The 21,945-nt window shown below is 40.2% G+C and overlaps 2 protein-coding genes across 2 annotated transcripts in view; one reads left to right on the top strand and one right to left on the bottom strand.

Moving 5' to 3' along the window:
• Kctd19 (potassium channel tetramerization domain containing 19) overlaps window positions 1-8,664 on the bottom strand; it is a 31,538-nt gene extending 22,874 nt beyond the window's left edge. The window contains exons 1-2 of the mRNA XM_038312342.1: window positions 8,659-8,664; window positions 6,021-6,317 (exon numbers count right to left, since the gene is read on the bottom strand). Coding sequence (XP_038168270.1) covers window positions 6,021-6,317; window positions 8,659-8,664 — 303 coding nt within the window. The remainder of the gene's footprint in view (window positions 1-6,020; window positions 6,318-8,658) is intronic.
• A 3,678-nt stretch (window positions 8,665-12,342) lies between these two features.
• Window positions 12,343-21,945, top strand: part of Lrrc36 (leucine rich repeat containing 36) — a 54,687-nt gene continuing 45,084 nt past the window's right edge. Inside the window, exon 1 of the mRNA XM_038312867.1 lies at window positions 12,343-12,424. Within this exon, the coding sequence (XP_038168795.1) occupies window positions 12,355-12,424 (70 nt within the window). The 5' untranslated portion in view covers window positions 12,343-12,354. The remainder of the gene's footprint in view (window positions 12,425-21,945) is intronic.

Genomic DNA, 21,945 nt, shown 5'->3' with positions numbered 1-21,945 from the left:
ATCCAAGTTCTGGGATTATAGGCACAAGCTACCACATCCAGAAATGGCATAAAAACAATCCTAAAATAGACTCATTCTATCTGTAATTATGTAGGTAGAATCAGGACTGCGGATATGGCTCAGTGGTACAGTGATTACCTAACATCCAAAAAATCTGTTTTTAATGTCAAGTACTGAAAATGGAGGGGGGCAAGCCTATACATACGTATATATAAAATCTTACAATCTGTGCCTTTTTCCATTTACTCTCTCTCCCTCCCTCCACCCCCTTATATTATATGGCTTCCTACTCCATTTCTTTTATCTTCATAATCTGGCATGTGGTTGGTTGTCCAAACATATTAAGTATTCTGATTAGAATCAGAGACTTCAGTGTACTTTTTAGAGGTGAGAGGTGAGAGGTGCAGGTCGGGTATATAGAAGGGCAGGGAAACAGAGCAGGACTCAGATAGGGTAGGTATGTAGGGAATGATGGACAGAGATCAGAGCCTCAGTGTGAGCTCAGGCACCTGTCTCCCAGAAGCTTTCCATCTCACCCTGCTTGGTGGTTCATTCTGCGACACGACTTTTCTTCTCTCTTTTGTCCTTTTAAAGTATTTGTTTATTTATTGAGGTAGGTTCTTGCTAGTAGCCAAGGTTAGCCTTGAACTTATGATCCTTCCATCTCAGCCTCCCAAGTACCATGCCAGCTTTCCACACTGCCTTTCAATAAAGCCTAGCATGTTACAGATTATCTTGAGCAAAAATAGCAATCTTTTGATTGAATAAGACAATCAGCAGGAGCCAAGTTTTATTTTATTGTTAGGTACTAATTTTGAAGAACTCTGTAGTAAGGAGCACTAATAATTTGGAACAATTCAGATATGTGCTATTCAATACGGTAGTCACTGTGACTACTATCCAGTTCTTAAACTGCAGTAGCCTAAATCTAAGGTGTGCTAAATATTAAAAACATATGATATGGAAAATTGGTATAAAACAAGAAAAAAGTATCATATTTAAAACTTTGAAAATACTTGGTTAAGCTGGGCGGTGGTGGTGCACGCTTTTAATCCCATACTTCGATCTCTGAGTTCGAAGCCAGCCTGGCCTACAAGAGCTAGTTCTAGGACAGGCACCAAAAACTACAGAGAAACCCTGTCTCAAAAAACCAAAATAAGAAAAATAAAAAGAAAAATTAAGTTAAATAAAATAAATCATCAAATTGGCTTCACTCATTTCCTTATACTTTTAATTTTTGTCTACTAAAAAATTTGAACAACACCTATGAAACTAGATGTTACTGCATGTACCCATAGTCCTCCAGTGACTTGGGAGGCTGAGGCAGGAGGATCAGTGGAATCCAGGAGTACAGGGCTAGCTGAGGCAACATAGTGAGATACCCCACTTCTTAAAAGAAATACATATAATTACATATGTCACCCACATACATGGCTTACATTATATTTTGTTGTACCATTCTTTGTTTTCCCTAAAATCCATAGGAATAATAACTGGAATCCAGAATGCTCTCATTAAGTCATAGTTAAATATTGAAGTGGTACTGCTTAAGGAGAGTCTTTAGATAAGAATTGGCAAGACTTCGTTTTCTGCAAGCAGTGCTTGTTCATTAGGCAAGCCTCTCACTGCTGGATAGGCCTCAGCAGTGGGGAAAATGGTGGAAGTGTGTGAGGCAGTTGACTTGCTTGAGGCGGCTGCTGACTCCCAGCTGTATTTACATTCTGCTTCAATGAATAAATACCACTTTGGCTGGGCCAGCACAAATGTTTGTTTCTTTGAAAACACCATTTCCGAAACGTAAGCACTTGTTTCACAGTCTGTCTTAGGGAGGCAGATCCACATAATTCTTCAAATTCTGCTACTCACACATCTTGGAATTCTGGAATCAGACCAACTCATTGGCCTCTGAGTTGTTGCCTCCTACTTGGAAGCTGACTCCCAGATATATTTTTGTTTCGGTTTAGGAAGTAAGGACAGCAAAGGGGCTAAAGAGCGTAATAAACTGTTTATATAAGAAGCTTGTATTCTTTTAAATTATTCTCTGAAATATTGCCTTGATCTCTTTGATTTTCTGCAATAAACAAGCTACTTCTTCTCTACACAAAAAGGTGCCTTGGCACAGAGCCATGAGCAATCCTAACATGCCAGGCCATTTCAATGGTTTTGAAGCCACATGCAAGCATTTCTAGTACTTTACTCCTAAAGAAGTTTACAAAAATTTAGATTCAAGTGGAAAGTTTGAAAAAAAAACAAGAGACCTACACCTTGCACTGCAGTGTGCTAAGGGTTTTTGGATTTCTAAATATCTAATAACGTCAGAGAAGACACTGGATTGTTTACCAAGGATCATGCACAAGCACACACACTACGGAATAAATGGCCTCTCCCCGACCCAGACACACACAGTCTAAGTCATTTTCTCCCAAGCGGTATTGGAAAGGCATAATTAGTGGTATACAGAGACACACCATAGCTGATGGGCTAGTCCTTATGGAAATAGAATAAACAACACCTTGTTCAGACAGTGGGATTGATATAGAACATGCCCAGATCTCCTTTCCAGTCATAATATTTAGTTTTTCCAGTTTAAAAAAAACAATCCTTGCTCAAAAACTACCAAATAAACTAAGCACAGTTTTTATCTCTGTGGCTTGGAGAAAACTTGAAAGTAATGCTTCCATTTTCCATCATACTTTGATGCCTTATCAGTAAAGATATTTAAAGCTCTTAAAATAAGAAAAAAGGTGCAGCTGGGGAGGGAGTGGTGGTGCATGCCTTTTAATTCCAGCACTCAGGGACAGAGAGTCCAGCAGATCTTTAAATTCAAGACCAGCCTGCTGTAGTTCCAGAACAGCCTGGGTTACACAGAGAAACCCTGCCTTGAATCCACATCCCCCCCTAAAAAGAAAGGGGGGTAAGGAGGAAGGAAGAAAGAAAGGAAGGAAGCAAGGAAGGAAGGAAGGAGTATGCTAGAGAGACCTACTCAATGGTAAAAGCATTTGCTGCTCTTGCAGAGGACTGAGTTCATTTTCCAGCCCAAAGTTGGGCATCTCACAACCACATACAACTCAGCTCCACAGAATCCAGTACCATTTCTAGCATTCATGAGGATCTGTAGCCATATGTGTGTGTGCACACGTAGACACATACACACAGTGAAAATCATAAAACCAAAGGTTTTTTTTTTTTTGAAGGAAGCACATTGTATAGAGGCTGTTAATCCCAGCACATGAGAAGCAAAAGCAAGAAAATGAAATTAAGGGTCCTCCTCAGCTGTATAATTAGTTCAAGGCCAGTGTGGACTACTTGAGACCCTTTCTCAAAATAAAAAATAAAAATACAAAAAGGTGTGGTGGTATAAGCGAGAGGAGAAAGCAGGAAGACCAGGAGTTCAAGATCACCACTGGTTACACAGCAAATTCTAGGTTAACTTGAGCCACAATAAGTTTCAAATCCCACACACACAAAAAAGGGTATGGTAACATCTTTAATCACCAGCACTTGGGAGGCAGAGGCAGGCAAATCTCTGTGAGTTTGAAATCTGGCTGATCTACATAGAGAGTTTCAGGCCAACCAGAGCCACAGAAAGAGACTCTGGTTCAAAAACAGGGCTAAAAACAAAAACAAAATAAAGAAATGAAAAGAAGTCTCTTGGGTTCAACAGTTAAAAGGACTTGCTACTCTTTCAGAGGACCCAGGTTCAGTTCCCAGCATCCACAGGGGCTGCTCACAGTTACCTCAAACTTCAGTTGCAGAAGATCTGATGCCCTCTTCTGGTCTCCACAGGTGCCTGTATACATATGATGTACATACAAATACTCAGACACACATACACATAAAATAAATGAATCTTCAAACAAACAAATGAACAGAAAGCATTTTTTAAAAAAAATAAAAAAAAATTTTTTGAAAGGCTCTTGGGTTGGGTGTAGTGTCCCTAGCACATTTTAATCCTAGCACGTAGGAGGAAAAGCAGGTAGATCTGAGTTTGGGGCCAGCCTGTAGTCTGCTCTACACAGTGAGTTCCTGGAGAACCAGAGCTGTGAGACCCCATCTCAAAACAAAACAAAAACAAAAAGTCTCTTGAAAAATAAAGAAGTGAAGGCAAAGAAAGGATTCTGCAAATTGAAGAATTTTTGCTTTGCTGAAGTAAATATTGAGTACCTAATAGGCACAATGAGAAGTTTGATTTGGTTTTGTTTAAATAAGAGTTGTCCTGTCTATGGCCACAACACCCTGATCACACCCAATCTCATCTGCTCTCAGAAGCTAAGGAGAGTCAGGCCTGGTTAGTACTTGGGTGGGAGACCATCTGGAAATACTGGGTGCTGTAGACTTTGGGGGCTGGAGAGATGGTTCAGTGGTTAAGAGCTTTGGCTGCTCTTCCTAACTTCAATTCCAAGCACCCACATGTGACTCACAACCATCTGTAATGAGATCTGGTGCCCTCTTCTGGCCTGCAGGCATACTTGTAGTCAGGACACTGTATACATAATAGATAAATAAATCTTTTTTTTTTTTTTAAAAAAAAAAAAAGCTAGGCGGTGGTGGCACACGCCTTAAAAAAAAGAGTTGTCCATATATTGCCTAGGCTGGTTTTAAACTCATGCACTCAAGAAATCATCGCACTTCAGCATTCTCAGTAGCTACAGTTACAGCTGTGTACACTGTGCCGGTGAGAAGAAATAGTCTTGATGAGTCCTACAGATTTAAAATCGCAGCCATGGTGCACACAGTAAATCCTAGAAGTTGTACAGCCTTTTTCCTTTTAAAAGTTCACAACACAAGCCTGTTAATCTCAGCATTTGGGAGGCAGAGAGGAGGGCTTCAAGTTCAAGGATAGCTGGAGTCACAGTGGAGAGCCTGTCTCAAAGTACTGAGGATGAACTAGAAAGATGTCTTGGCTGGTTAAGACCCTTGCTGTACAAGCCTGACAACCTAAGCTCCATCTCTGGAACCCACACAAGACTGGAAGGAAATAAGTGACTCCATAGAGTTGTTCTGTCTTCTACCTGAACACCATGGTATCCATGCCCACATACACACACCACACACACACACTAACAATAAATGCAAAAAAAAATCCAGGGGCTACTATAGGTATGGTAGTGCACACCTATAACCCTAGCATTTGGAAGGGTTGTTGTGAGTGTGAGAACAGCCCATGCTACAAAATGAGTTCTTCCACAACAGCCCGGGGCCACAGTATAGACTATCTTAAAGAAATGTACATTAAAAAAAAGTCCCAGCAGTGGTGGCACACACCTTTAGTCCCAGTACTCAGGAGGCAGAGGCGGCAGATCTTTGTTAATTCAAGGCCAGTCTGGTCTACAGAGCTAGTTCCAGGACAGCCAAGGGTACTCAAAGAAACCCTGTCTCTAAAAACAAAAACAAAAACAAACCAAGGGTTGGAGATGTGGCTCAGTGGTAGAGTATTTGCCTAGCAAGCAGAAGGCCTTGGTTTTGTTCCCAGCACCTCAAAAAAGAAAAAAAAATAAGTAGCAGTTTAAAATAAGATTTGGAAGAGCCAAAGCTACCCTCTCAGTAACACTAACTCCCATCTCAGGTCCCTTGTGGCTGCTGATTGAAATAAAGAAGATTCAGACAAAAGTCTCTGTTAAACTGTGCAGTTAAGAGCTGGGTGTGTGGCACTTGGCGAACAGGGGCTGCGAGGTCATAGAGTCACGGTGGTCCCTGCCTACACAGTGAGACCTTCTCAAAAACAAGCAAAAGAGCCTTTAATCCCAGCACTCGGGAGGCAGAGGCAGGCGGATCTCTGTGAGTTTGAGGCCAGCCTTATCTATAAGAGCTAGCTCCAGGACAGGCACCAAAGCTAAGAGAAACCTTGTCTCAAAGAAAAAAAAAGCTTAAGCCATAGTGCAATTCAGTATATTGTTCATCGTTTTAACTCATTTGTTATACTTGCCCATTAAAGGGTTACCTCAGAAACCCATATAGAAAAGAGCGCCACATTTTGGGGTGCTGTTAAACATCACTCTTGGAGGAGAAGCACATCTTACCTGAAGCAAAGGCATCAGCTGCAACCCCAGGGCTTGCTCATAAAGCAAGTTCAGCTCAGCACAGCTAGAGAAGGAGAGCTTAGAAGTGTAGAGGTAATAGTGCACATGCCTAAACGTGGAGCCGTCTCTGTCAATGAACAGCCTCTGGCTTTCTGCAGAGGTCAAGGCTGAAGCCTCTTTCCATAGCAGTGAGTCTGGGAATTGAGCAAGTTTGCTTCTGGGAACTGAGAAATGCCAGCCCCCAACATTGAAATGAAACAAGTCCTCTGCTGATTCATGCAGCATGCCAGGCTCCTCCTAAAGGAAAATTGAGGTGAGAGTTATATAACAGAAATAAATGGAAAGCATCCTGACAAGCAGTATGAAACCATAGTTGCTGACAACATGGTAAAGTGCATACAACATGCAAAGGAATACACACACACAATGTTATGAGCTCAGCAAGACTGAAGTATAGTTTTAAAAAACAATTCTATTTCACACATTAAAACTGAAGAAGCTAGCCATGGTTTCAGGCATCCGTAATCCCAAAACTCAGAAGACTGAGGCAGGAGGATCACTACAAGTCTGAGGACAGTGTAGGCTACATACTGAACTCAAGACCAACTATGGCTACATAGTGAGACCTGTATTAAGAGGTGGGTGGTAGAGAAAAGAGCGCCTGTTGTGAAACACGAGTATCTGAATTTGGATCTCAACATCCATGTAAAAGAGCTAGGTGTGTCTGACGTTCACCTGTACCCGCAACACTGATTGGGGGTAGAGACACGAAGGTCCTTGGGGGTTTTGCTGGCTGCCAGCCTAGCTGAAAAATGAGGAGCTCCACTGAAAGTGTCTCAAAGGACTGAGCATGAGCGAGAGAGCAGAATACTTGATGTTGTCCTCTGGTCTCTGCATGCACACACACAGGCTTGGTCACTCGAATGGACATACATGTGCATGTGTGTGCACACACATACATACACACACACACTGAGAGAAAGAAAATGAAAATAAATAATTCTGTTTATAATATCAAAAAAGAAAACATTTATTAACAAATTTAAGAAATATAATCCTTGTACTCTGAAAACCGGAACGTCTAAATTGTTTTTTGTATATGTGCACGTATGTACCAGATGTTGACATTGGTTATCTTTTCCAATTGCTGTCTATATCAAATTTTGAGAATAATTTCTCACTGAATCAGAGTTCTTGGATTCAGCTAGACTGGTTAGCCAGTGAGTTCCAGTGATTATCCTTCCTGCCTCTCCAATGCTGGGATTACATGATAGTTAGCATTTTATGTGGTGTTGAGATCCTCATTCTTGCACGACAAACATTTTACTGATGAACCCTCTCCTTATGAACCCTGTTGAAAGAAACTTTTAAAATTCTCAAATAAATGGGAAAATAGGCTCTCTTCAGAAATGTAATATGGAAATGACAATACTCAAGCATGGTGGTCCACAACTATAACCCTACAATTCAAGAAGCTAAGGCGGGAAGGTTGCTAGTTCTAGGCCAACCTGACCTACACAGTAAGACCCTGTCTAAAAATATGGTGATATTCTCTAAACTCACCTACGAATTCAACACAGTTCTGGCGAAAAAACCAGCTGCCTTAGAAAGGACCCAGAAAATAGCTACAACAATCTTTTGAAGGAAAAACTAAATTTTAGGACACATACTTTTTAATTAAGACATTGCAACACACACACACACACACACACACACACAGTATAGAACTGGAGCCTAGAAATGAATCTTTGTATCTATGTTAAGTTGAATTTGTCTATCAAATAAATAAATAAACATAGTGGAATATATCCATACATTGAAACTATTTTGGTAGTTTTGTTTGTTTTGTTTAAGACAGTGTCTAACTTTGGAGCCCTGGCTAGCATGGAACTTACTATGTCCTTGAACTCACAGAGATGCACCTGTCTCTCCTCCCAATTGCTGGAATTAAAGACATTTTTTTCTGCCTTGTCTGACTCATTGAAAGGTTATTAATAAAAAGGAATGAAGTAATGATACATGTCACAACATGAATTGACCTTGAATCGTTATGTTAAGAAAAACAAAGCAGACAATGTGAGGAAAAGGCAAATTGACAGAGACATAAAGTAGATTAATGTTATGTAGGGCTGGGAGACTAAGAAGAAGTATGAATTTCTTTAAGGAGGATAAAAACATTCCATGATTGTGGTGGTAGTTGCACAACTCAGAAAACATAAAATCATTGAATTATACTTATTGAAATGGTAAATCAGTCAGACAGTAGTGGCACACACCTTTAATCCCAGCACTCAGGGGACAGGGGGGCAGTGAGTTCAAAGTCATCCTAGTCTACAAAGCAGATGCCGGAACAGCCAGAACTTTTACACACAGAAAAACACACACACACACAAATGGTAAATCAGTCATACATGGTGATATATGCTTTTAATCCCAGCTCTCAGGAGACAGAAGCATGTGGATTTCTTATCTTTTTTTCTCTAGTTCTAGGCTAGCCAGGGCTATATAGTGAGAACCAGGGTTTTACAGAGAAATCTGTCTCAAAAAATAATAACAGAAAAGTTATGAGTTTTGCCTGTACATATATATATATATATCTGTATATATATATATATATATATATATATATATATATTACCTGCATGCCTAGAGCTCAATCTGCAGACCAGACTGGCCTCAAACTCAGAGATCTTCCTGCCTCACCATTCTGATTACTGAGACCAAAGGCATGTGCCACACACCTGGCTTAACATATATACATAAAATTCTTTTTTAAAATAATTTATTTTAGGGCTGGAGAGATGGCTCAGAGGTTAAGAGCACTGATTCTTCTTCCAGAGGACCTGAGTTCAATTCCCAGCAACCACATGGTGGCTCACAGCCATCTATAATGAGATCTGGTGCACTCTTTAGGGGTGCAAATGCACATGCAGGTAGAATGCAGGTAGAACATTGTATTCATAATAAATCCTTTAAAAAGTAATTTTAAAAAATCTCCAAATCTCAAATGCCTAAAAAGCAATTCATCAGGTAAATAAATAGAACTGAAGTGATGGTTATCAAAGGGTGACATAAGGCGGCCAGTGGCTTTTGAAAAGGTGCTCAACACACTAAACTATCAGAGAAATACAAATTAAAACTGCACTGAAAGTCCATCTCATCGAGTCAGAATGACTATCCTTCAAGAAACAACACAAAATTGTGGCTGAAGAGATGCTCAATGGTTAAGAACACTTGTTGCATAGGGTGGTGATGTTGCACACCTTTAATCCCAGCAGAGAGAAACCTTGTATGAAAAACTAAAACAAAAACAAAAACACATTTTGCTCTTCCAGAGGACTGTAGTTTCGTTCCTGGTACCTATACCCAGTACCTCACATCCACCTGTAACTAAGGCTTTAGGGAATGAAGCACCCTCTTCTGGCCTCCAATGGCACCCACACACATATGTGTATGTTCATATGCATACAGAATAAAGCATAAAAGTGATAAAACTAAATTTTACAATAACAAGAAGAAAACAACAACAAATGCTAAATCAGGGCTGCTTCTGCGGAAATCTATTATGGAGACTTCTAAAGCACTAAACACAGAAACACCACTCAGCTAGCTCCACTTGTGGATATATACCTTGTAACTATCTTTCTCAATGCTGTGACCAAATACTTTGTATTTGTATAAAGCAATTTAAGGGACCACCAGATGGCTCTGTGGGCAAAGGCACTTGCTGTGCAAGCCTGGTGACCTGGGCTTAATCCATGGAAACTATGTCAAATTGGAAGAAAAGAACTGATTCCACAAAGTTGCCCTCTGACCTCTACGTGTGTGCCATGGCATGTGCACCCAGCACCCACATGAACACATTTAATAATAATAAAAGCAACTGAAGAGGATCTGTTTTGGCTCAGGGTTTAAGAGCATTTAGTCCAGCATGTGATAGAGTTCTTGGGAGCAGAAGCATAAAGCTAGGACTCCTCACATCTGAGAAGATCAGAAAGCAGAAGCACGCTAATGCTCCTGCCTCCTTTTTATTCAGGCAGGTACCATAGACCATGAGGTGGTGCTGTCGCATTCAAAGCGACTCTTCTTCCTTGGCTAAATTTCTCTAGAAATATATTCACAGACATTCCTAGAAAAGTGCCTCTTATGTAATTCCAACTCTGGTCAGGTTGGCCATGAAAATTAACCACTATGTACTAAAGAATTCTAAATCAGCATGCCATAGATATATTTGCACATCCATGATTATTACTGCACTATTCGTAATAGCCAAGATATGGAACCAGCTTAAAAGCACATCAACAGATGAATAGATAATGTAGTAGATATACACAAGGGAATTTTATTCAGCTGTAAAGAATGACATTCTGATATTTGCAGGAAAATAGATGGAACTGGAGATAATTAAGCTAGGTTCGTGCTTTCTTTCATACATGAAATATAGATTTATACATGTATACATATGGTATGAAAGTTGAAAGGAGCCTATGAGAGTAGAAGAGGCCTAAAGGAAAAAAAGAGAGGGTAATGGGACATAAGAACTGAGGGTGGGACTGCTTAAGGGGAGAAAGGCACAGCAAACAAAGTAGAATGATATATGTATTTGAAAATGTTGGGGCTGGAGAGATGACTCAGTGGTTAAGAGCACAGACTGCTCTTCCAGAGGTCCTGAGTTCAATGCCCAGCAACCACATGGTGGCTCACAACCATCTGTAATGAGATCTGGTGCCCTCTTCTGGTGTGTGGGCATACATGGAGGCAGAATGTTGTGTACACAATAAATAAATGAATAAATCTTTAAAAAAAAAAAGAATGTCACAGTGGAACCCACTAGCTTGTATGCTAACTAAAAAGATTAAAATTCTCTAAGAATGGTGGTGGTAGTGAGAACAAGACTATTAAAGCACAAGGTGGCTGTTCAAGAATCTGCATCTCTAATTCTTAAAAAGAATAAATCCTTATAATAAAGAAGAGGGGCATTTCTTCTACAGTAAACCTTGTCTAATTCTCTGAAATAAAGAGGAACCATTACATATGCCACTTAGAGACTAGAAAAGCTCTAGGCAGACGTGAAGAGAAAGCATACAGATTATAAAATGGGTTCATTACGCAGAAGCAGAACTGGAAAAACTAATCCAATGATGCCATTTTGACTTCCATGCCTTCTAAATGTGACTGAGGCTGGACATGATAAACAGAGTAAATAAGGGCCCCACCTATATCAGAAGGCACAGATATACAAGGATTTGATTTTCATCCTGTTCTCTTTGAAGGGACCTAGCCAGCTGAAGGCTCAGCAGAGATACATGTGTATGCCGATTTTGGCATACTTGAATACTAAACTAAACTTGCTCCTTGGAGGCTGAGCTCTTACTAAAGAAAAGGGTCTTGAGTATTTGCTTCACGTGTCACCCACAGGAGGACTCTCAAGGGACGCTTCCTGGTCAAAGTTAGGAAAGTAACTGTCTTTTCCAGAGCTTTCTTCCCCAAAAACTGTTCAGGGCCTTACTAGTGCAGAACTATTAACACCTAGGGAAGAGCCTCCAGTCATAGCAGCTTGGGAGCCTGTAGTATTTGAAAAAAATGGCTTCTTGCTAGACCGACTACAGGAAGTAGGGCGGTTTTTAGTCATCCCAACTCCATTCCAAAGAGCATCTCATTTCCATACAACCTTCTTCCAAATCAAATTAGAACGATAGAACCTCAGTGCCCTGAAGCCAGGACTCAGCTCCCCAGAGTCAAGTTTCTCCTAACTTCAGGAGTTCCCGTCAGGCCTCCAAAATCTGACACCCGCCCCCCAAACTGTCAGAAGTGGATTTCGCCTTTAAAGGTCACTCCCGTCTTGCTCAACGTCTAGAACGAACCTGGGCTTTAAGGTACAAAGGCCTCCATCCTTCAAAGAGACAAACCTCCTCCATCCCTCAAACCTGACGCCCCTCAAATCCTCAGTGCTGTAGAACAAGCAGTTCACCGCTAAAGACAGCATGTTCTCTCAGCTACTCATACACGCCCTCCCCAGGTTCTTCTAAGCTGGGGCGGCCTTCCGACCCTCATCGAGTCAGATCCCTATTCCCGACGCCTTCATTCTGGGCAACAACTCCCCCATTGGCCACCTCCGTGGTTTTGGCGCCCTTCTCAGGGACAGGCTCCATACCATAGTCTTAACTTCTGTGGCAGGCGGACAGGCACGTGACCCGTCCTCTAACGGCACCTAGAGAACCGAGGTCCTCAGCTAGTGGGCGGGGCTGGGCTGGGGCGGGGCCTGGCGCGAGGGGCGTGGTCTGGCGAGCGCGGGGCGGTCTCGCGAGCGGTGGCAGGTGAGCGGCGGGCGCGAATGGCGGAGCAATGGGATCTGGACGAGGAGGGCCTCCGCCGCCTGGGGGCGCTGACCCTGGAGCAGTCGGGTAGGGCCGAACCAGGAGGGCGTGGGTCGGGAGCGTGGGTCAGAGGCTGAAGGGAAACCGAGGTGGAGGCAAGAGAACTGCAGGGGAGCAGTTCCTGAGGCGGAGAAAGGGGAAACTGAGGCAGAAGGGTTACACTGAGGTGCAGAACGAAGTAACGGGATAGTCTGAGGCAGAGGATGAGAAATTGAAGGAAAGGAATGTGAAGTACCAACAGGCAGGAAGGGACCCTTGTGGCAAGGGACAGTTTGACAGAAGTCTCCATTAGTGGGAGGAAATGGATATTGGTGAGAGAGGGGAAGTGTTGAGAAGGACAGGGTGGTGGTGGGCGCTGCTGAGGAGGCACAAGGGGTGTTAATTTTGGCAGTCACTTAGGAGGACTTTTCCAGGTTGGGATGCCTTGGGAAAGGACACCCCTATTCCATCATCCGTTCTCAAGAACTTCAAGAACTTCAGTCTCTCTTTGATCAATCTGGATGTTCCCTTTTAAAAGTCCAGAGAGGCTTTATGTGACATACTAAGCTCAGAGCCCCGGCCTTTCCTTCACCCTAAAGGTAATAAATACTGAGAGATGCTGGACCCTGCCTCTGCCCGGGTTTGACTCACATAGTTTACATTCTGAGAGTCTAAGAAGGAAGAAAGCTGAGAAAGTCTTCAATATTTCTAATTAAACTCTTATAAGTTTATTATATCATTATTGCCACTCATTGTGTTAAATGTCTTACTTGCATTTAATCTCCAAAACAAGCCTACTAGGCAGATGCTGTTATGGTTCCCATTTTACAAATCAGTAAAATTAGATTAGACTCTTGCCCAGAGCCACAGAGCTGGTAGTACAGACAGGGTTTATTAATCCAAGACTTACTCCAAAGCCCGTGCTATAGCCATAACAAATACTTCTTTCCTGCTTCCTCTACCTTTTTCATTTGTAAAACAAGAAAATATCGGGATTTTTAATTAATAATTTAAAATTTTCAAGTTATAAAAATATGCTGGTAAGTTAAATACTACGTGAACAATAAAGATGATACAAATTTTTTTTCTGTAGCCAAAGATAACAGTTTGATTAATGTATAAATTGATGCAGACCTTTCATATATATAAATATATATGTTTTTATGAGACAAGGTCTCATGTCTTTTTAAAGACAAAAGTCAGACCCCTGAGGAGGTAATGGTCATTTGAAAGGGATTACCATGAAAGTCTGGCCTCAAATTTGCCCCTCTACCCAGTCTTATGCAGTTCGGGGAGTCAAGTCTAGGGCTCAGTGCATACTAGGCAAGCATTCTACCAACTGGGCAACATCCTCAGCACAGCACATAATTTCTTTTCAAAACTGTTGTGAACCCCCTATTTTACAAGTCAGATAAGTCAGCTTCATTGGCTTAGTACACATCTGTGTCTTTCCTTCCATTAATATTTTATAGTATTAATTCACCTTGATATTGAGGATGGAGAGACACAATTGTGCCTAGCCATTGTGGTGCATATCAATAATCCCAGCTACTAGGGAGGCTGAGGTACAAGGACTGACTGAATCCACAAACATGAGATCTAGTCTAAAAAAAAAAAAAAAAGAAAGAAAAGAAAGAAAGAAAGAAAAGAAAAAAATAATGATATTTGTGGGAGAGGGCATATACCCCTCCCATTCTCCAGCAAGAACAAATTATGGCATTCGAACACACACACACACACACACACACACACACACACACACACACACAGAGAGCTGTATTTAACATAGGATCTCCTCAGTATTTAGACTAGGCTGGCCCCAAACTCACAGGAATCTGTCTCAGGCTCCCATGTGCTGGAATTAAAGGTGTGCACCACCAATCCCAGCCAGATTTAAACAATTTTAAATCTTTAATAAATATACAAGAGATCAGATAAAAGCTCTGTAGACTGGTCCTTTGTACACTTTGTACACTTGACAACTTAGACAAGGAGAGTTTCAGGGAAGTAGGGAAACCATATTCAGATAGAATGAGGAGGAAAGGATATGTTTAAGAGAGGAAATAAGTTAAAATGAGAATTTTTTAAGACTATAAAGAAGAATACAGAAGTAAAATGGTACCTGAAGGGTATAATATGAGGTCAAGAACAGTGCATAAGCAAAATGTACTAGAGCATGTTGATCAACACATGTTGATGATAATTATTTAGCAGAGAAGATATCTGTAACTATGTGTTCCTTAAAAAGGCTATTAGCTGAGTGGTGGTGCACACCTTTAATCCCATTACTCAGGAGACAGAGGTAGGTGGATCGCAGAGTTTGAGCCCACCCTAGTCTACAGAGCAAGTTCCAGGACAGTCAGGGCTACACAGTGAAACCCTGTCTCAAAAACAAAACAAAAAATAAATAAAACAAGTAAACAAAAAAGCTGCTAAAGTAGTTAATTTATTATATACTAGATATTATAATTGTAAAATAAAGAATAAGTCTTTACTTTGCCTCCTTGTCTTATGGGCTTGTTTCCTCTTCCTAAAGATAATTACTATTACCAGATTTCCAGAAATATCCTATACATATATAAGCATTTTGTTTTATTTTAATTTTTATTTATTTGAGATAGGGTCTCACTAGGTAGCTCTGACTGTCCAGGGATTCATATTTAGAACAAACTGGCCTTAAATTCACAGATATACACCTGCCTCTGCCTCCCGAGTGTTGGGATTAAAGATGTAACTATTCCCTGCAATAGTCTATGACTATTTCCCAATATATAAAAGAGTAGAGATAACAGAATACTGAACTCCTGTCACTTTACCTCAACAGTTATCAATTCATAGTCAATCCTTTTTTACATATTCTACCATCTTTCTACTCATAAACCTCTGCACTAATTATTTCAAAGCAAATCCTAGATATATAATTTCATCCATAAATATATTGTTATGTATTTTCAAAGGTAAGAACTCCTCAAATAACTAAATATTCCATCTAAGATAGCTAATGGCAACTTCTTTGTCTCATGTCTGTATGGTATGTGAGCATGTCTGTGGAGGCACGAGGATAACACTGGAAATCTTCCTCGATTGCTCGCCACAATGAAGTTGTCTCTCCATTGAATCCAGAGCTAATGAAATGGACTAGTCTATCTAGATCACTTGCTCATGGAATGACCTGTTTCTGCTTTCCAGTGCTAGAATTACAAGTAGACCACTACATCTGCCCAATATTTATGTGAGTACCAAGGATCCAAATTCCAGTCCTCTTATGAGGCAAACTTTTTATAAACTGAACTCTCTCCCTAGATCATAATTTATTTTGCTTTATTTATTTATTTTTTAAGATTTATTTATTTATCATGTGTACAGTGTTCTGTCTGCTTGTTTGCCTGCATGCCAGTAGAGGGCACTAGATCTCATTATAAATTGTGAGCTACCATATGGTTTCTGGGAATTGAACTCAGGACCTCTGGAAGACCAGTCTGGCCTCAAACTCACAGAGTCCACCTGCCTCTGTCTCCCAGGTGCTTAGAATAAAGGCATGTGCCACCACCACCCAACTTGTTCTGTTCATTTTTAAATTGCCTATACAATGTCTTTAAATGTATAAACAGTATTGTTACATTTTCTCTGGAATACATTTCTTTCCAGACACTCCTATGATCTTATCTAATACAGTATCTCAAGTACTACCTTAGGCTTCTAATACATAGTGCTTTAGCTATAGCAGTAGCTATAGTGTGTGTGTGTGTGTGTGTGTGTGTGTGTGTGTGTGTGTGTGTAGTATGTATAAGGATTGAATCCTTATACATGTGAGGCATTCTACCATTAGGTTGCATCTCCAGCCCCAATAATAACTTCTTTGTGGAGGTGGGAGTAGGTTGAGCCAAGGTCTCATTCATGTAGCCTTGGCCTGCCTAGTACTCACTATGCACACCAGGCTGGTCTTGAACTCAGAGCTCCATCTGCCTCTGTCTCTAGAGTGCTGGTATTAAAGGCATGTGCCATCAAGCCTTAATGTGGGATTCTCCTCTTTATGCTATGAAAATGTTTAATTGTCATTGGTTAATAAAGAAGTTGTTTCAGCCAATGGCTTAGCAGAGTAAAGCCAGGAGGGAAATCTGAACAGAGAGAGAGAGAGTAGGTGGAGTCTAGGAGACACCATATAGCTGCTGAAGGAGAAAGATGCTCACTGGAACCACAGTGTTGTGGTGATACACAAATTAATAGAAATGGGTTAATTTAAGATATAAGAGTTATCCAGGAATATGCCTGAGTCATTGGCCAAACAGTGTTGTAATTAATATAATTTCTGTGTGATTAATTGGGTCTGGGCAGCTGGGAAACAAACGAGCAGTCTCCGACTACAATGCCTAACTGTATATAACTTCCCTAATATCAAATATACAACCAACACTATTATTTCTCCCATTGGGACATAATTTTAAAAATCTATATAAAGTCTATATGCCAGTTTGTTAATATATGTTTTAAACTTGTTATAAATATTACCCACTTTTTTCCTTGAATTTTCATCATATTTGAGGAAACGTGCCTTATTTGTTTTAAAGAGTTCATTATCATCTGGATTTTACTCACTATATTATTCCTAAAAGATGTTTGTTATTTTTTCTTGTTCCCTGTATTGCCTCATTAGAAGTTATATGAGATTTAATCAAGTTCAAGTTTGATTTGTGTGTGTCGTTTTTACACAACGCTTCATGGATAACACTGTGTGCTTCTGTGAGGAAATATGTAATGTCTGATGTTCTTTATATTTAGGTTAGCCACTGAACATGACTGCCAAGGTCTGTTAATCCATTAGGCATTACAGAAATTCCATTGTTCTTTATTAGCTGCAATAGTTTCAGAAAGACAAAAATCTCCACACTAACCATTTGTTGTTGTGGCACCAATTGTGTAGGAACAGCAAGATTGAAGTTTGATTTTTTTTTGTTTGTTTGTTTCACCCAGTTTTAAAAGTGAGTTTATTTATCAACATCCTTTTTTTGGTGACTAATGAGGGCTGCTTTACTTTCTCAGAATCATCGATTCAAGACTATTTGGCGTGCTCTAATCCATTGTGGTTATTATCATAATTGATGCTAATGGGAGGTTTTTTTCACTTTGATTCCTGAAGACATTTTTAAAGCTTTATTTTTAAATGGTTTTATTGTCATTAGAAACAAGCTCTATGATAGGTTATTAGTTCAACTTCCAAGTGTAGCTATAAATGGTTCTCTTTTTGCCCTTTAGTTTTATTTTTTTTATTATTTTTATAAAAATAAAAGAAAAATTAATGGGCATGTACCTCAATTATATTTTATTTTGGTGTATATGAATTCTTTGCCTGCATGTATGCCTGTGCACCACATGTGTGTCTGATGCCAGAGGAGGCCATAAGAAGGCATTAGATTCACTAGAACTGAAGTTAGCTGTCATGTGGATGCTGGGAATTGAACATGGCTTCTCTGAAAAGGTACTCAGTGAACTTAATCACTGAGCCATCTCTCCAGCCCCTACTCAAGGATTCTTAATATCTATGACAATGCAGTGTTTGATAAGTTTTCTGATTTATTTGCAGTTAACACTTTATGGGGCTAAAAACAAATGCACATGTTCTTACAGCCAGCACCTCATGCAAATCATAAAAGAATATTGTCTCTGTGACGGTTGATTAAAGGAGTGATGATCCTGATGCCCTTTTGTCTGTTCTTCCAATGAGACTGAAAACCGTGAGAAATCCTGCAGGTCATTGATGGAATCACTAATTGCCCTTAGCTTTTCTTACAACAAAAGGATCTTAGGGTATTGGAATTTTATGTATCATAAAGTTGCCAATACACTATCATGAAAGTCGGGATCTTTTTTGTATTTTAAAAAGATATTCACATATTATAAAACTCACCATTTTAAGGTATACAAATCAAGGTCCTTTAGCACATTTGGAGAGTTACATAGCTGTTCTGGTTTGCTTTTTGTTGTAGTGATAATATACTCTGGCCAAATGTACTGCAGAAAAGGGTTTATTTGACTTATATTCCCAGGCCACAATTAATTGTTGAGGGAACTCGGAGCAGGAACCTGCAGTCAGGAGCTATGGACGAACACTGCTTACTGGTTCACCCTTTGCTTTACTGGCTCTTTTACTCAGCCAAGGAGTAAGGCTCTGCCTAGCCTTCCTACATCAATTAATAATCAAGGAAGTCCTCCACAGATTTTCCATAAGCAAATCTGATCTAGGCAAAGTTTTAACTGAAGCTGTCTTTAAATTGACAGTTAATGCTAACAAGGACAGCCACCGTTTCCACTATCTAGTTCCAGAATGTTTTCATGGACCTATTAGTGATATGGGATTCCCCTCTGTATGCTGTGGATATGTCTTGTTACCATTGGTTAATGAATAAAGAAGCTTATTGGGCCTATGACAGGGCAGAATAGAGCAAGGTGGGAATTCCAGAGATAGAGGAGAAAAGAAGGCAGAGTCCGAGAGACGCCATGTAACTGTCTAAGAAGACAGAGGCCCCTAACCTTACCGGTAAACTATGAACCTCGTGGTAAAATATAAAATAATAAAAACAGGTTAATTTAAAATATAAGAGCAGCTAGAAAAATGCTTAAGCTATTGACCAAGCAGTGTTGCAATTAATACAGCTTCTGTGCGATTATTTTGGGTCTGGATGGCCGAGAATGAACAAATGGTCTCTGCATAGAAAATCACGCATATTTCTCATTCTCCGTAGCTGCTGGCAATCACACTAATATGATTTCTCTCTTTGTGAATTTGCTTCTTTTGGATATTTCTATAAATAGAATAATGTGCCCTTTTCTGTCTGGCATATTTTAGAGGTTTATCTATATTTTAACACATATCAATAATTCATTATTCTTTATTAAAAGACTTTATTTTTAGGGCAATTTTAGGTTTACAGAAAATTTGAGCATAAAAATGCAGAGTTCTGATATACCATTCTCTACTTAAATTTATCTTCTATCCTCCAGCTTCTCTTATTAGTCATAATTTTCAGTGTGATACAGTTGTTATAATTTAACTAATATTGATACATTTTTAGCTGAAGTCTACAGTTTACATTAGGGTTTAACTCTGTGTTGTATAGTTCTGTGAATTTTAACAAATCCATGCTGTCCTATGTCTGATAGTACAATATCAAACAATGGTTTCAGTACCCTAAAAATTCCTTATTGGTTTGGGGATATAGCTTAGTGGTAGAGACCTTGCCTAGTATGTGCAAAGCCCTCAGTATAATTAACAGTGCTTTAAAATAAATAGGTAATGGAAAAATAGGGGTTAAGAGCACTTATGAATTGCTCCTAAGAGGATTCAGGTTTGATTCCCAGAATCCACATGGCCACTCACAACCATCTGTAATTCCAGTCCCAGGGGGATCTGGCACCCTCCTCTGGTCTCTGTGGGCACTGCACACACATGATGTACAGGCAAAATACCCACACATAAAAAAATAAAAGTTAAAAAATAAATAAATAACTGCTGGATCTCATCTATTTATTTCTCACCTACCCCAGACTCCTGACAGCCTCTAATTTTGCTTGCTTGCTTGATATAGGACCTCACAGTGCATAGCCCAGCTGGTCTTAAGCTAAATATACAGCCTAAAATGGTCTATCAGACTTGTGATTTTCCAGCCTTGATTCCAAAGTACAGAGATTATGCACTTCTCTACCACTGATATTTTCACTGTTGCCTTTTTCAGAATGTTTCAAAGTTGGAGTTACACTATATAAGGGGCTGGTGTCTTTCACATAACAATATATATTGTTATTCCCTATCCGGCTGAGTATGGTATCATATATTTATAATCCCAGCATTTGGGAGGTGGCAGCAGGAGGATCAGGAGTTCAAGGCCAGCTAAGGCTACATAAGACCCTGTCTCAAACAAACAAACAAAGGGCTAGAAATAAATCTCAGTGGTAGGGAACTTATTCATTCATTCATTCATTCATTCATTCATTTTGGTTTTTTGAGGCAGGGTTTCTCTGTGTAACAGCCCTCTCATTTATTTATTTATTTATTTATTTATTTATTTATTTATTTATTTTGGCTTTTTGAGACAGGGTTTCCCTGTGTAACAACCCTGGCTGTCTTGGAACTAGCTCTGTAGACTGGCCTCAAACTCACAGAGATCTGACTACATCTGCCTCCCGAGTACTGGGATTAACAGCGTGTACCACCATCACTTGACTTGTGTAAAAGGAGCTACTTGTTTCATTTCCCGGCCACCCAGACCCAAATAATCACACAGAAACTATTTTAATTACAACACTCTTTGGCCCATTAGCTCAGGCTTCTTATTAACTAACTATTACATCTTAAATTAACCAATTTCTTTTAATCTGTGTATCACCACAAGGTTGCAGCCTACAGGTAAGGTTCCAGTGGGCATCTTTCTCCTTCAGCAGTTACATGGCATCTCTCTGACTCCACCTACTCTCTCTCTATATCTCTGTTCGGATTTCCTACCTGACTTTACTCTGCTAAGCCATTGGCCAAAAGAGCTTTATTCATTATCCAATAAAAACAATACATATACAGAAGGACATCCCACATCAGACTTTTTTATTTTTTAATTTTTTTGAAAGAAAAAAACCTTCCCCTCCTCCTATTCCCTCCACTTACTTTCCCTACTCCCTACCCACTCCACAGCGAGGGTAAGGTACATTGCTTTTGGGGAAGGTCCAAGGCCTTCCCTACTATATCTAGACTGAGCAAGGTATCCATCCAAAGAGAATAGGTTCCCAAAAAGCCAGTACAAGTAGTAGGAATAAATCCTGGTGCCACTGCCAGTGGCTCCCCAGTCTGCCCCAGCCATGCAACTGTTAACCACATTCAGAAGGACTAGTTTGGACCTATGCTTGTTTCTTCCCTGTCTGACTGGAATTGGTGAGCTCCCATTATCTCAGGCAGACTATTTCAGTGGGTGAACCCACCGTGGTCTTGACCTCTTTGCTCATATTCTCACTCTTCCCACTCTTCAGCTGGACTTTGGGAGCTCAGTTTAGTGCTCCGATGTGGGTCTCTGCCTCTGTTTCCATCAGTTACTGGATGAAGGTTCTATGGTGATATTTAAGATATTCATCAGTCTGACTACAGGACAAGGCCAGTTTGGGCACCCTCTCTTCTTTTGGTTAGGGTCTTAGCTGGGGTCATCCTTGTGGATTCCTGGGAATTTCTCTAGAGCCAGTTTTTTTTTCTAGCCCTATTTTTTGTTTTTATGAGGTAGGGTTTCTCTGTGTAGTCTTGGATGTCCTGGAACTCGCTCTATAGACCAGGCTGGCCTCGAACACACAAGATCTGCCTGCCTATGCCTCTCATTGCTGGGATTAAAGGCATTCACCACTAGTGCCCTGCTTTTTCTTGTTCTTGTTTTTATACTTTTCTCTTTTTTATGTACAGTTGTGTATGCATGTGTGTGGAGGCCAGAGGTACTCATCTTTTTGAAACAGGGTCTTGCACTGAACTTGAGTCTTGTCCATTCAGCTAGACAGGCTGGCTTGCAAACCCCCTGAGTCTTCTTGTCTCCACCTTCCCAGGA

Source organism: Arvicola amphibius, chromosome 15 (genome assembly GCF_903992535.2).
Source record: "Arvicola amphibius chromosome 15, mArvAmp1.2, whole genome shotgun sequence".
NCBI classification, from domain to species: domain Eukaryota; kingdom Metazoa; phylum Chordata; class Mammalia; order Rodentia; family Cricetidae; genus Arvicola; species Arvicola amphibius.
This window is presented reverse-complemented; position numbering and strand designations above follow the sequence as displayed.